General features: G+C 32.1%; 2 protein-coding genes across 2 annotated transcripts in view; both read left to right on the top strand.

The window, feature by feature from the left end:
- The first annotated feature begins 6,876 nt into the window (after positions 1 to 6,876).
- LOC147809531 (uncharacterized) lies at positions 6,877 to 9,897 on the top strand. Its single transcript, XM_087164324.1, has one exon. The coding sequence runs from the start codon at positions 6,877 to 6,879 to the stop codon at positions 9,895 to 9,897; it is 3,021 nt and encodes a 1,006-aa protein (XP_087020450.1).
- LOC147809530 (uncharacterized) overlaps positions 9,796 to 14,438 on the top strand; it is a 37,054-nt gene continuing 32,411 nt past the window's right edge. Inside the window, exon 1 of the mRNA XM_087162863.1 lies at positions 9,796 to 13,255. Coding sequence (XP_087018989.1) covers positions 9,931 to 13,255 — 3,325 coding nt within the window. The 5' untranslated portion in view covers positions 9,796 to 9,930. The remainder of the gene's footprint in view (positions 13,256 to 14,438) is intronic.

The following is a 14,438-nucleotide window of genomic DNA, read 5'->3' as shown; positions in this document are numbered from 1 at the left end:
CTTTTAACTGTTTTAATAACAGTTTATCTGTCTTTCGAACAATTTTAAAGATTTCTATTTTGGAAAAGTTCAGACAGTGAAGATCTCCATGAGACAGTTTTAAATAGAAAATTAATGTTTCTTTTTAATTTATATGAAATTTACTTGGTTAATAATTCTTCAAGAGTTTTTATTTGTTTAGGTTTATTTTTACATTATATTTGGACTTTTATCAGTATTAGATAATCATACACTACCCTGCATAGAAGAAAAAAAACATTGACAGCATTAATGTAATTTTTTTTTAAATATATGAGATCCTGAATTCAAATATGATCCTTTTTCCATTCCTACTGATTTCTAGTAAAGGTAAATTAAAGTATTTTTGGAATTGAAATTGTTTTAAGAACAGTAATTGATATATTAAAAAAACTCATTCAGTTTATAAAAATGCCATTTTTTTGGTGGTAAATATATTAACATGACCTATTAGGAACTTACTGACTTTCATTTTTCTTTATTTATGAAATAAATTTCTTAAATGCTGCAAACTTCAAAAGGAATTATGTATTTTATAACTTTTATACGTTTTTTAAAAGGGACAAATGGTTACCAATTTTATTCAAACTCACTTCAAGAAAGCTAAAGTTATTGAAAAATGGAAACCTAAATTAAAAGTGGTAAAGCATGGTGGTAAGTATACTTACCACGGCCTTCAAAAGGGTTAAATTAAAACGCCTAGAAGCCCTCATGTTATGATTCTTCCTAACTTTCTCAGAAGAGCTTCCGAATAACACTAAATAGGACAATAACTTATTATAATTGTTAAATTTCTTCTGAAGGGCTAGATACTCCAAAAGTACTAATACACAAACGCGAAACTCATAAATTCTATTAAAAAAATCCTTAGAAATGATATTCGCATTTCTTTAACGTAGTTACTTCAAATTCAAATTTTAAGTACACTTTTCCACTTTCCCTCTCCTAAATACCCTCAAACAATAATAATAGCTATTTTCAGTTTTGCTAGAAACGGATGTTGATTGAAGCAATAACTCGAAGGAGATCGAAGCCTTAGAAGATCAAAAAGCCTTAGTTCTATAAATCTTTCAAAAATCTCCTTCGTCCCTTATTTTTAGATAAAATTGAGTCTAAGTATACTTACAATTGGGTTAAGGATAAAAAAAAAAGCAAGGCTGGAATCTAGAGTATGCAAAAAAAAAGTTTTGAAAAATTATAGAATCGATCATTTTTAATTTTAATTTACATTGAAAGGGGATAAATCCAAAGCTGCCAATCTTCTACGTTTTTCGGTAAAAACTTCTTCTAGAGATAGCTAAGTTTATGTTTAAGTGGAGGATTCTTTGTTTAGCAAATTTTATTTAAAATTATTTTCGACGACACTACATTTAAAAGAATTAAAAGCCTATATGAAACGCCTCTTTGTTCCAGCTGATTTGGATAAATCTTGTTAACTCCGCTACAGTAGCATATAGACCGTCGGCAGTTCAGGTACAGATCAGGTCGGCACAGAAAGTTTAGACTTTGAAAGCAAGATTTAAGTGTTATTCTTGACCCTTCTGTCAACGGTCTAAAGTTTATTTTTTGAGAATATGTTTGTGAATTGTAATCGATAATTGTTTTATTTAAATAATCTCTTGATTAAACTTATTTCTTAGAGATAGATCATCATTTCTCAAGTTGGAAAAGATAGTGGAGTCTGACAGTGGAATTTAAGTCCCTAATTGGGGAAGTTGTCTTGTTTGGTTGGAATCGGTATTAAAAATTTAATTTTCGACAAACCCAGAGACTCCCGCAAGGCAGTGTCCTCTACCTACTTCTATTTACGTTTTATCTTAAGGGCATTCAAAAGAACCTTCTCCTTGGAGTTCGAATTCTTGCGTTTGCAAATGACATCTAAAAAAATCTTCAGGGTCATAACAAAACTCTAAAATGCTTTCAACACCATCCAAACTGTTGTTGTTGTGTTGTTTCTAATACCACTTGAAAATACCAGCAAGCCTGCTTGGTGAAACCAAGCGAATTTTAAGGCATGGTGCGTTTCTTATTTTTCAGTGGTCCCACATATGACCAAGAATACGACACCAGTCACACACACACGTCGCAACCCATTTTAAATTTTGAACCCAGTCATACATCCATTCATTCATCCACGGATCGTGATACTGATCTGAACCAAAGAAGGATCAATCTCCAATTCAGTACACCCAGAGGTAATGGTTTGTTTCAATTTCTGCATTAAGTTTAAGCATCTCCACTCCCTGTTTGTTTCTGGGCCACGTGTTCTAAAATTCCCATTTGAAGGAATTTTTGTTTATTCAAAGTGTAGTATACATTCTTTATTCTTTGACGCAAAGAATTTCAAATTCGAATCTGGTATTACGCAGAATCTACTTGATTCAAGAAGGTTGATTCAACATTAATTTTCCGACAAGCATGATATCGAGCTCTAACCCAAACACTTTCTGATCTCCAGCAGGATGAGATTCGTAATCCCATCACAAATAAATGGCACATTCTTGAATTTACAATGTATCAAGCATGTTCAAACGATATTTTTTCATGTGGAACGACCAGTACACTTCAATTTTCCAATCTATTACACCTTTATTGCGATATTTTTGCTTGACCCATTCCATTAAACCTTTCATTAAATTCCATTTCATTAACTTCCATTCCATTAAAACTGGAAAAGGCATAAGATCGAACAAACACCTGATGAAATATCCATGCGTGGGAAAAGAACTTTCGGAACAAGGCAGAAGCCTCTCTACCGAAGACGCGACACTAGAGTTGACATAGTTTCAATTCGTCCCGTTACTGTGTTGCTAACCCAATTACGGAAACTAATTTCTGCCCGAGTGACCGGAAACGCTTCAATACAGTGGGTTTTGATTACCCTTTTTCAACCAGCTCCAATTTTTGTAATGGGAAACACTGAAAAACACCTGTTCGATGTGCTGGCAATTGATCTGAATCCCTCACCAAAAAGTGAAACAAAAAATGAGACGGGTTCCCCTTAATCGGGGTCCTGTCCCATTTCTTTAAAACACTTGTGCTTGTCAACATTGAATCATTTTGTTTTGACCACTTTTCAAGAGCAAATTAAAGCGAGTTGTGTTAGCTAAAAGTACAAAAAATGCCATTATTCAATGTTTTTGATTTACTCCAGCTGACGCGATGCCATGGGTCGTGTGGATGTGCGTCATTTGAGTGCAGTGGGAATTTTTGACGTATGAAACAGTCCGTGAAACGGGTCATTTTGAGTTTGTGAGTTTCTTTTTCTTTTTTTGTTTTGAAGGGGTCACGGTACTCAGGTATATTTTTTAGAATGACTGTAAACATTGAAAAAGTTCCTCTTTCGAGATCATCCTGTTATTTCACCTTTTCATCATCATCAACTCAACCAATCCCTGAATACAACTCGTCTAAAATTTTCTGTCAAAGCACAGAGTATAAAAGAGAGTAGCAGAGATCCTCTTCCTCAACTTCCGCACTTTTGCAGTGAGCCTTTTAAAAATGTTGCCAAAATTACACAAAAAAATTTTTTGAAAGCTTAGATTTTTCATTGTCTACCACTATACAAATTATTTTGCAACAGACATAATGGCTCGAAGTCTAGTAATTCCCTTTAAGACTCCCACCCCATTCAAATGTTCATGTTCTAGAGATGACTAATATTTTCTGGAACAGGTATTTTTCACCTGCTATTTAATCGTACCTGTTATAAAAATAACAAGTTATTTCCAAAGGCCTGTTCCAAAATACTAGGCAAAAATTGTCATTCAATTATCTTGCCAAAATTTATTGCTTGGCCACCGTAAACGCATATATATTGTAAAAATGAAGAATGGCAACAGCGGTTATGTTTTAGTTTCAGTTTCGATTTTGTGATGTGAACATTATTATTTTGTAGAACATTGATACGATATGTACGTGAATGTAGTAAGTTACGAGTGTATAATAAATATTGTTTTTGTTTTCTATGAAGACTTTATTAATGTTAATTCAACAACATTAGAAGCCAACACACGTTATATCGAAACAGCCTGTTATTTTATCACAGTTTAGTATTTTGGAACAGGCGATATTTTGTCACAGCCTAGTATTTCGGAACAGGCAGTATTTTGTCACAGGCTAGTATTTTGGAACAGGCGATATTTTGTCACAGCCTAGCATTTTGGAACAGTCGATATTTTGTCACAGGCTAGTATTTTGGAACAGCCGATATTTTGTCACAGGCTAGTATTTTGGAACAGGCAGTATATTGTCACACCCTAGTATTTTGGAACAGATGGTATTTTGTCACAGGCTAGTATTTTGAAACAGATGGTATTTTGTAGTAATAGTTATTTGTTGTTATTTGTTAGTATTTGTTGTAATAATTCAACCCATGAGAAGAAATTTAACATTTGAAATAATTATTAATTCCCCTTCACCCCTCAATTAAATTCTGAACAACGCGTATGAAAATTTAGAACAGGATTCACATGCACCCGGAAAAAAATTAAAAAATGGTGGTAATATTAATATACAATTTGTTTATATTATTATATTTGTTGCTGCCAGAATATTTTAATTTCTATGAATAAATATAATATGTATATGAAAATCCAAAGCTTGAGTATATTAAATTTTAATTCGAAAAGTGGATGCTAACTTTAAGAAATTTTCAGCACCTTTATTACAAAACTGTTACCAATTTTTAATTTTTTCCAGGTGAATACAAACTCTGTTGCAGATTCACTGCACCAGAGATGCTGACTTGCCTCAAACAATATTTTTCTACTAGTAGTAAACTTTATGTTTTTATAAATTATTCTCGGTTCAGTAAATTCAATTCAAATTTATTTTTTTCACCACTATGCATAAATAAATCAAAGTTTTGTATAAAATGCTGCTTTGCTACAGCTAACACTGGGCGAGCCTTTCAAAATGTCAGCTTAATTAATATTCTACAAGACTTAATTTTTAACTCTCTACCATTTAATTAAATATTTCGAAAAAAACAAATAAATTACCATCCCGGTGAACTGTCGCATGCTAATAGCAAAAATTTTACCTAAATCTTTATATTACTTAAAGAAGTTTCTGAAGGTAAATAAGAAGACTTAAGTCTGTAGGACTTAACTGTAAAGAACGCGAATCACAGAAAGAAAAAACTTACTTAAAAATTTTTTTTTATTGAAATCTATTTTTTTTCTATAAATCCCAACAAAATCTCCCCTCTTTGTTTTATTTTTAAAAACTTTTCAATCCTTCATGAATTTTAATGGTTAAATCTTCCTTCGAATCAAATCCATGGTTATTAATTTATCAAAAATTGATATCAATCATATATTTAGAAAGTCATGCTACTTAAAATTAGCAAAAAATTTATAAGAGTTTGAAAAAAAATATTTTTTAAAGTGACAATTCTATTTGTTGCTTAAATATGATTTTGTTTAATTTGTATACGTTAAAAATATCTTTTTTTATTTTGTAGGAATGTTACAACAATATGAAATCCATTAACATTGGGAAACACTGCTCATTCTAAACACATAGTTGATGACATTCTGTCGACACGAAACGAGACGTTTTTAAGCAAATATACTAAATTTTCAGAATTGATCACTTATTTAAAATGACTGACGTTCTTTACTGAGTTGTTTGAATAAGATGGATGAAAGAATTCAAGATAATAGTTTTCGAGTTCAAGAATTATTAAAGTTGTCAACAAAATCGGAGGAAAAAACTGTGGAGAAATTTAAGCAATCCAATGAAATTAGTCGCTGCAGCATTTACTTGTCAATTCTCAAAAATCTTAGAGATGCTATAAAAACAGGTAATCAAATCGAGTTTAAGAGATTGCTTTATCTGCTGCTTATGTTAAATCGTAACAGCCAGCCTACTGAAGTTATGGTTTATTTTAACTACGCTGATGATAATCCTTTCAAACATTCCAATATCATAATTATGGCTTGCAAATATAACCAAAAAGAAATTTTACAATATGTACTGGGTAAAGCATGCACTCTTATCAGTGATTTATTTTTTCAATTTGGAAGAACATTCCCTTCAACAACTGACGAAGATGAAGAATGCCACAATGCTTTCTATTATACCATACGCTCCGGCGATAAGCTACTTCTTGAAATTTTAATAAAGAATTGGCCAGAAGATTATTTTGCATCACGTCTCGAAGAGCTGTGCCAACTTCTATCCGAAAATTACAATGAACTTAAATTGAAAAATGTGAACATATCCATTGAAATGCAGATGTTTATTCACAATGTTCTATTAGACTTCTATTTAAAAAGTAACGGTTTCTGCTATGTCACTGAAACCTCTCATGCAGAGTATAAGAAAAGGATATCACTGCTTTTAGAGTATTATCAAAGATTGAAGACAGAGTGTGAAAATTATTCGTATGTTGAGCCAATAATTGTTTTATCAAAACTTATAGCTTTAAACATATTTCTGTTAAAGAAATGCTTGAAATCAACTTATGGCAGAATACCTTGGGAAGAAATGGAATATCACTTAATATCTTATATTCGATATCTGACTCATCAAGGAAATTATGTCAACTGCTTTGTCACAAGGAATGATGTGTTAACATACCTCGGTTATTTCCTGGACTGCTTAATTAAGGAAACAGAAACAATGACCGAAACCTGATTGGAAGACTTAAATAAACTTCCGAAAACCAAACGTGATGATGTCGTTAGAAGTATCATTAAAAATCATCCACATTTTGAAGAACTGTATAAAAACTTTGCTTTAATTCGAGATTGTGAGTCCCTCAGTGTAATTAAAAAGTACGTCGACATAGCGGTTAAAGTTAATCCACGAGAAAAGAAAGGAAAAACAGTAATCGTAAGAGCATTACAGATGATGGGAGAAAACTTAAAAAATACCTTTGAATCTCCGAATTTATCTTCAGCAACTAGTGATTATTTGATGTCTTTTTTGCCGGAAAAAACTAACAGAATTTTAATTTATTTACGTAACTCGTTTTCGCATGGTTTTCCTTTGTCTAAGTGCAAAGACATGGAACAAACTTATGGAGCTGAGTTTTATGCGTGCGTTCAGAGTGATATTAAAAACCTAGAACGGGGAATAACAACAGTTTTACATAAAATAAAGGTCAAGACTGTCAAAATTTTGCTACGGAAAATATGCGATTGTGAAAATGTTGAAAGGCTAGAAGAAACTTTTGAAATGCTTCGAGCTTCAAACTTATATAAAGATTTATATACGTTCGACGCTTTTTCAAACAATGATAACATAACTGAACTGGAAAAACTTGTATGCGAGTTAAAAAATAATATTCCGGAAAGGACACAACTTGAAAATTGTATTTTTGACAAAATCGATAAAATTATAAGAAATGAGAAGAAACATCCGCAAAATTCTCATTCTGATTATTGCAAATACGTAATGTTGTTACACGTTGCACATTCTTTTAATTTTTGTTTGAATGATTCCAACATTTCTTCTGCAAAGTGGAGAATTGAAACCACTTTAAGCTCCTTCAAAAACCAAAAGAAATCAGAAAAATTAAAACAAATGGGACCTTTAGTGATGGAACTTTTAAAAATTATTCAACACAAGTTAGATAAACCAGGTTTATTTCAGTTGTTTCACAAAATATTTCTCTTAACCATAATGCAGGGACGTGATATAAAGTATCTTCAGGAACTAAAAGAAAGCTTTAATAAAAGAAAATCTAGGCCCATTCCAGAACCAACTAATACAGAAAACCACACAACCACTTGCTATCAAGATTTACTTCTAAATGACATGGATGCTTTAAGAGAATTAGTTAAATTGCATAACTTATCTAAAAATAATCTCGAAGCTTTTCTGGAGTACAAAAGTGATCCAACTCTTCAAACTGAAATAGAAATGCTTATACTATCAATTTTATCAAGTTTAGAAAATACAGAACATTTTTTGATCAATAATAATTTGCCACTGAACAATGAATATTCTTTATTGGTTGGGAAAAGTTTGAGAAATTATCTTGCTCATCGAAATAATTTAGCTGATTTATTAATGAATCCTGATCATTCAATATTTTTATTTGCGCTGAAACTTAATGAATTTAATATCCATAAAATTGGCAAAAACTCAATGATCAAAATATCTGGTGTTAAGTCAAACGCACGTTTTCATTTCAAGAACATAACTCGCATAACAATTCAGAGAAGTTTATTTTTATCCCTATCCAATGAATCCTTGGGCAATGCCAAATGTTGGATGAGGAAAGGAGCTGATATATTTGGTCGAGACAATTTTTTGACAACCTCTTTACATTTTGCCGCAAAATCATCTAATCTTGATACTCTAAAGTTCTTAATTGATAATGGAATGGACTACACAGTTAAAGACTTTAGTAACAGAAGTATTCTTCACACTGCTGCTGCTACCAGTAACAAAGAAATGGTTGATTATATCATTATGAAATTAGGTTTATCAGTTGATGAACGCTGTGAGCAGTTGAAAACTCCCCTTCATTACGCAGCAGAAAGTGGTTCAGTAGAAATTGTAAGCACTTTACTGAACCATCATGCGAAAGACAATTTTAAAGATTTTTTTTCCCTCACGCCTCTGTATCGAGCTGCTCGCAACAACAGGTTGGAGATAATTTCAATATTTCTTAAAAATGTTAAGAATATTGATTCACTGCTACATGTGGGTGGATTTACATTGTTACATTACGCTGCTGAGAGAGGTTTTCTGGAGTTAGTTGAATATTTTATTCAAAAAGGAGCAAACGTTAATGCATTAACAGACAGAGGTGTAACTCCTTTACACTTATCCGCCTTCTTTGGACACTTAGAAGTAGTTAAATTCTTAATTTCGAATGGGGCTGTTGTAGATTATTCGGATCTGGAAGAAATGACGCCTCTACATCATGCGGCTGAGAAGGGACATGCTTCGGTTGTAAGATACCTCTTGGAAAAAGGGGCAAATGTAAACGCTTTAAATTGTGCTGGATTTTCATCAGTGCATTATGCAATCGCCATTCAAAGTGTAAACATAATGCAGATATTAGTTAACTTTGGCGCTAATATCGAACACAATTCAAAACAGAGTCCATCTGCGTTGGAATATGCTGCATCTTATGGTACTAGTTTAGATGTCATTAATTTTTTGATTATAAATAAAGCTCCCATTAATGCTAAAAACTCACAGGGATTCACTCCTCTTCATGTTAGTATTGCTAATTTTAACATTGATATTACTGCCCGCTTAATAGAATGTGGAGCTGAAATTAATGCACAAAATATTGATGGTGTAACCCCTCTAAGTCTTGCTATTCAAGTTGGTAATTTTGTTTCTTTCAATCAACTGCTAAAGGCTGGGGCTGACATTTTTTTAAATGAAATCAATAACCAAACATTATTGCACAAGTGTGCTACTACATCTTCTGAAATAACATCAGTAATGGAAATGCTTAAAGCAGATATTCCTGATCTTTATGAGGTGTCTATATCTAATTCCGTTATATTAGAGATGTTCGTAAGACTTGTAGGTGAAGGAGCTGACTTTGAAAAAAAGAATGAACATGATCAGACACCCATGCATTTAGCTTGCTTTTCCGGAAATAATGAAGTTGTAAAATATTTAATTCACAAAATGATAAATATAAATAGCTATGACAATTTTGGATATACACCTTTGCATTATGCTGTGCTGGGAAATCATCTTGAAGTAGCTCAGTCCCTTCTTATGAGTGGAAAATGCTCTTTAAATCTAACCTCTTTGGATGGTAATACAGCATTAAGTTTAGCTTCAGGAGACAAATGCGTGGAAATCTGTCGTTTGTTGGTAAAAAATGGTGCCGACGTAAATGCTGGTAGACCATTAGTTAAAACACTTAAGAATTGGTCCTCTGAAATATAGGAAATTCTTCTACGGGAAAAAAACCTTGATGTTATGAAACAATTTAAAGACCATATTTTGCCCCTTCATGGAGCTTGTGCAATAGGAAACAAGCAAATGGTTTCAAGTCTTCTAGCTACACAAAAATCATTAGGGATGGACTTTTTTAAAGAGCTGAATCAGTCTTTGTATTTCGCCATTTTTGCTGGAAATGTCGATATTGTTACTATTTTGCTAGAACATGGAGCTGAGGCAAACAAACCATTAGAAACAGGTGGTTTTTTTACCCCTTTACATATGGCAGCAGTTCAAGATCAAACCAAAATCGTAGTAACATTGTTGGATAACGGAGCTGATCCGAATAAATTGGATGCGAAAGCTAGGAAACCAATTGAAATGGCTGTCGCACACAATTGTTTAAATGTTGTAAAATTTCTCTGCACGAAAACAGATGCATTTTCAAATGTTTCAGATATTAATAATTACACTTTGTTACATATTGCTACAGAATTCGGTCACTTAGACATGGTTAAGTATTTAATTGAAAAAGGTGCTTCCATTACATCTCTGGATTCTCTGCAGCGGAAGCCAATTCACATTGCTGTTCAGAAAGGACATTTACATATTTTGCAATACTTTACCGAGAGCGTTGGGATGAGCTTGACTGAACGTAGATATTCAAACAGGACACTTCTTCATGATGCTTCTCAAGCAGATCAACTGAAAATTGCTAAATATTTGATTGCTAAAGGAATTGATTGCAACGATCCAGATGATAATGAAATACGGCCTATTCATTTAGCCTCGACGTTCGGTTCTGAGGAAATGCTCCAACTCCTATTAGAAAATGGAGCATTCTATAATTGCGTTAATTATTACAATTATTCACCATTAAGCTTTGTTAGGAATGAAGCAATGGAATCACATTTGCTATTACTTAAGGATCTCTTTCAATCTGTTAAAATAAATGACATATCAAGAGTAAAACATCTTATTGAAAGAGGAGTTTGCGTTAATGCGAAGGAGTTCGTAAATGCTTCACCATTGCACTATGCTGCAAGGAAAGGTTATGTAGAGATATCTAAACTGCTCTTGGAACACAATGGGAATCCAAATTCAATTGGTAAAAAAGATTATACTCCTCTTCATTATGCTTCGAAATTTAATAATATTGAAATAGTAATATTGTTATTAGAATATGGTGCTACATACAATCCTATATCAATTGATAACAAAACTCCTTTAGATCTATCTCAAAACAAGCATATTAGTGATGTATTAAAACTGATCGATATGTCTTTTAAAAATATTTTAAATTCGAGCAAACAATTTTTAGGAAATCTACAAAAGTTTCGTTATCAGCATGTCCTAAAAGCAATTATGAATGCAAAAAATAGAGAAAAGGAAACTTTGATGACTTGTGCTATTCGCAAAGACTTTCCCAGGGTAGAGCAGTTAAAACATATCTTTTTTGATGACACTGAAAACCTTAGTAGTTTATCCGAATGCTTTGTTGCTAAAGAACAATATGATATAGCTTTGAATTTGCTAACATGTTTGCTTGAAAAGAAGAGAAAATTTTTGGGTCCAGAAAATCCGGATACTTTAGAAACTGAAGAGAGTGTCGCGGTGATAATGTATAAGCAGCAAAGATACGAGGAAGCGCTAGATATTTATAAGAAAATATTAAATAAAAAGGAGGATATGCTAGGAAAGAACAATAAATATACACTCAAATCACTTTTTTCCATCGCTCGTATACTTCATAGACTTGGACGGAATTTAGAAGCTATAGATATTTTCGAAAATGTTCATAAAAAACAAAAGGAAAATCTTGGATTGCACAATTTGGATACTTTGCAAACTGCAATGCACATGGCATTAGTATTGAATGACCTTGATAGGCATGAAGAAGCTTTGAATATCAACAGAACTGCTTTTCAGAAATACTTAAAATTATACGGTTGCAGGCATCGCGTAACTTTAACTTCTCAAAATAACATTGGACTGACTTTAACTTGTTTGAAAAAATACGACGAAGCTATTGGGATTTATAAATTTGTTTACTATTCGAGGAAAGAAATTCTAGGGCCATTTCATTCTGATACTTTAAGAACATTTCGTAACTTAAATCAGGTATTATGGATGCAAAATAAATCTGAAGAAGCCTTGAAAGGTTTACAAGAAGTTCTTCGTTTACAAAAAAAAGTGTTAGGCCATAAACATATCGATACTTTATACACAGAATCCCAAATAGCAAGATTTTTACTATATGAAGGAAGGTTTGTTGAAGCTTATGAAATTTTAAAAGAAAACATTGAGAAGCTCAAACCAGTACTTGGAGCTAATCATCAGTTAGTTTTAGAAAATGAATCAATATTAGATTTAATAAAATCTCGACTTGAAATGGATGGCTTTCAAGGTATGTTTATCCTAAACAAACTGGATAATAAATACAAACCACGCACGTTATTATCAAGTAAGTTCCTGGCAAAAGATACCTTTCAATTTGTTGACGTTGATTCTGAAGGTGGAAACTCGACAAAAATGGAATGTTTGTCCATTGACTCTAACGTCACTAACTCGCCGCCTGTGGGTAAAAATAACAGTAACTCTGCTGCATTATCAAAACATTTTCTAACTAGAGACTTGTTTCAACATGAAAACGTCGATTTAGAAGGGAAGAACTCTGGAAACATATGCTCATCCAATACTGAAACTGAAACCATCAACCAGTGTGTGAATGAAAAGGACAAATATCGTGCTTCATATTCAGAAGAATTTCCCATTGAAGTGGCAATTCCTTTAATTGTTGATTCTGAAGGCAGAACGCCACTTCATTATGCTGTGAGTAAAGGTGAAATATTTTTTGTGAAATATTTATTGCATTGTGGATATGACACAATGCACGTAACTAATAAAGGGAACACTGTAGTTCACATTGCATCATTGAAAGGTTTTACAGATATTATTGAACTGTTATTGACTACAGCAAAAGAAAAACACTTTCGAAATTTTCGTAAATTTATAAATGCAAAAACTCATAATGGTGGTAATACTGCGTTGTATGCAGCTGCGAATTTGGAAACTGTATTAACTTTATTGAAATACGGTGTTGTATATGATGAAAAAAACAAAGCAGGTAAAATTCCTCTAGACCATACTGATATAAAAGAAATAGCTAGTTTTTTGAAACTTGTCTCTGCGTTTTTTACGGATGTTTCAACTGGTGACACTAAAATGATTTCGAAGTTCAAGAAATTTCTAAAGAAAGAAAAAACAGCTATTGTAAACGCAAGAAATGGACAAAACCATACATTGCTACAGGTCAGCTTAAGAAATGGTTATAAGGAAATAGCTAATGAACTTTGTTCAATTATGAAGGATTAAATTTTAAAGAGCAATTAAAAGATTATCTTATTGTATCATGTCATGTTTTATAATTATTGATTATTAGTTTATAATGACATTTGTGTTTTCTAAACAATATTTTTTATTACGTGAACGTTTTGCCCAGATGATCTTGCGACTTTATAATAAAATGAGTAAAATATACGTAGTAAAATCAAAACAGTGAAATAAAATATATGTTTTTATGTACCGCTATTTTTAAAATTAATATTTAGCTCATTTCAAATTCAAGTGGTAAGTAGAGCACAAAACGAATTGTTTTGTAAATTATTTATTTCCTGCTTTTTTAAAGTATAGTTTGCTTTAAGTATATACTTATAGGTTATTTTTTATTATATACTGAGCAGCGATAGCTCAGGGGATAGAGCTTTCGCCTTCCAATTAAGTGAACCAAGTTCGAATCCCAACTAGGACTGGGCTATAAATCGATACAGCAACTTTCGTTCCAGGTGATGCATCAGAAATCTGATTTAAGCCGTCAAGTAAAGAAGACGAACGATATAGCTATATACGATATATCGATACAAGAGACGCAAGGATCTCTTACTTTCCGATGCCAACTCGCGCTGGGGAAGACGATGTACGTATCGTTATATTGAAACGGCCTTGATTGATGAGCGGTAGAATCAGAATCAGTTTTGAGAACATATATCGTGATCTCGCATGTTCGTCTCCGCACCTCTTGGTTTTTTTTTCCTCTTTGTCGCTACTTGATATCGTTTCTTGCAGATTATTTTCAGTGGGACTGACTTTGTGATCACCGTTCTGAACGTAATCTATTATTGAAAAGAATAAGTAAAGAAGTGTTTCTTAATTAATTAGGTAAATTTTTTTTTAAACAAAACTTTCTTATTTATTTTTAAATGTGAAAATTAATTTTGATATCATATATTTAAGTATTATTTTACATTATTGAATTTATTACAAACGGAAATCTAATTTAAGGTGCCTATAAAGAATTAAATTAAAAAGTAATTAAATTTGTTAGGCTATTTTTTACTTTATTTTAATTTATTGAAAACTTTTTGGATAAAATAATAATTTAATAGGTTTTTATTACTGATTTTAAATTTATAAATCTTTAGTTGTTTTCATTTTTATAAGTAAAATTATAACAAAACTTATTTTTCCTCTTTTGGATTTGGACATAA

This window comes from Parasteatoda tepidariorum, chromosome 5, assembly GCF_982258835.1.
Source record: "Parasteatoda tepidariorum strain Cologne lab strain chromosome 5, Ptep-v5.0, whole genome shotgun sequence".
NCBI lineage: Eukaryota > Metazoa > Arthropoda > Arachnida > Araneae > Theridiidae > Parasteatoda > Parasteatoda tepidariorum.
The sequence above is the reverse complement of the archived record's forward strand: the minus strand, read 5'-3'. Positions and strand labels throughout refer to the sequence as shown.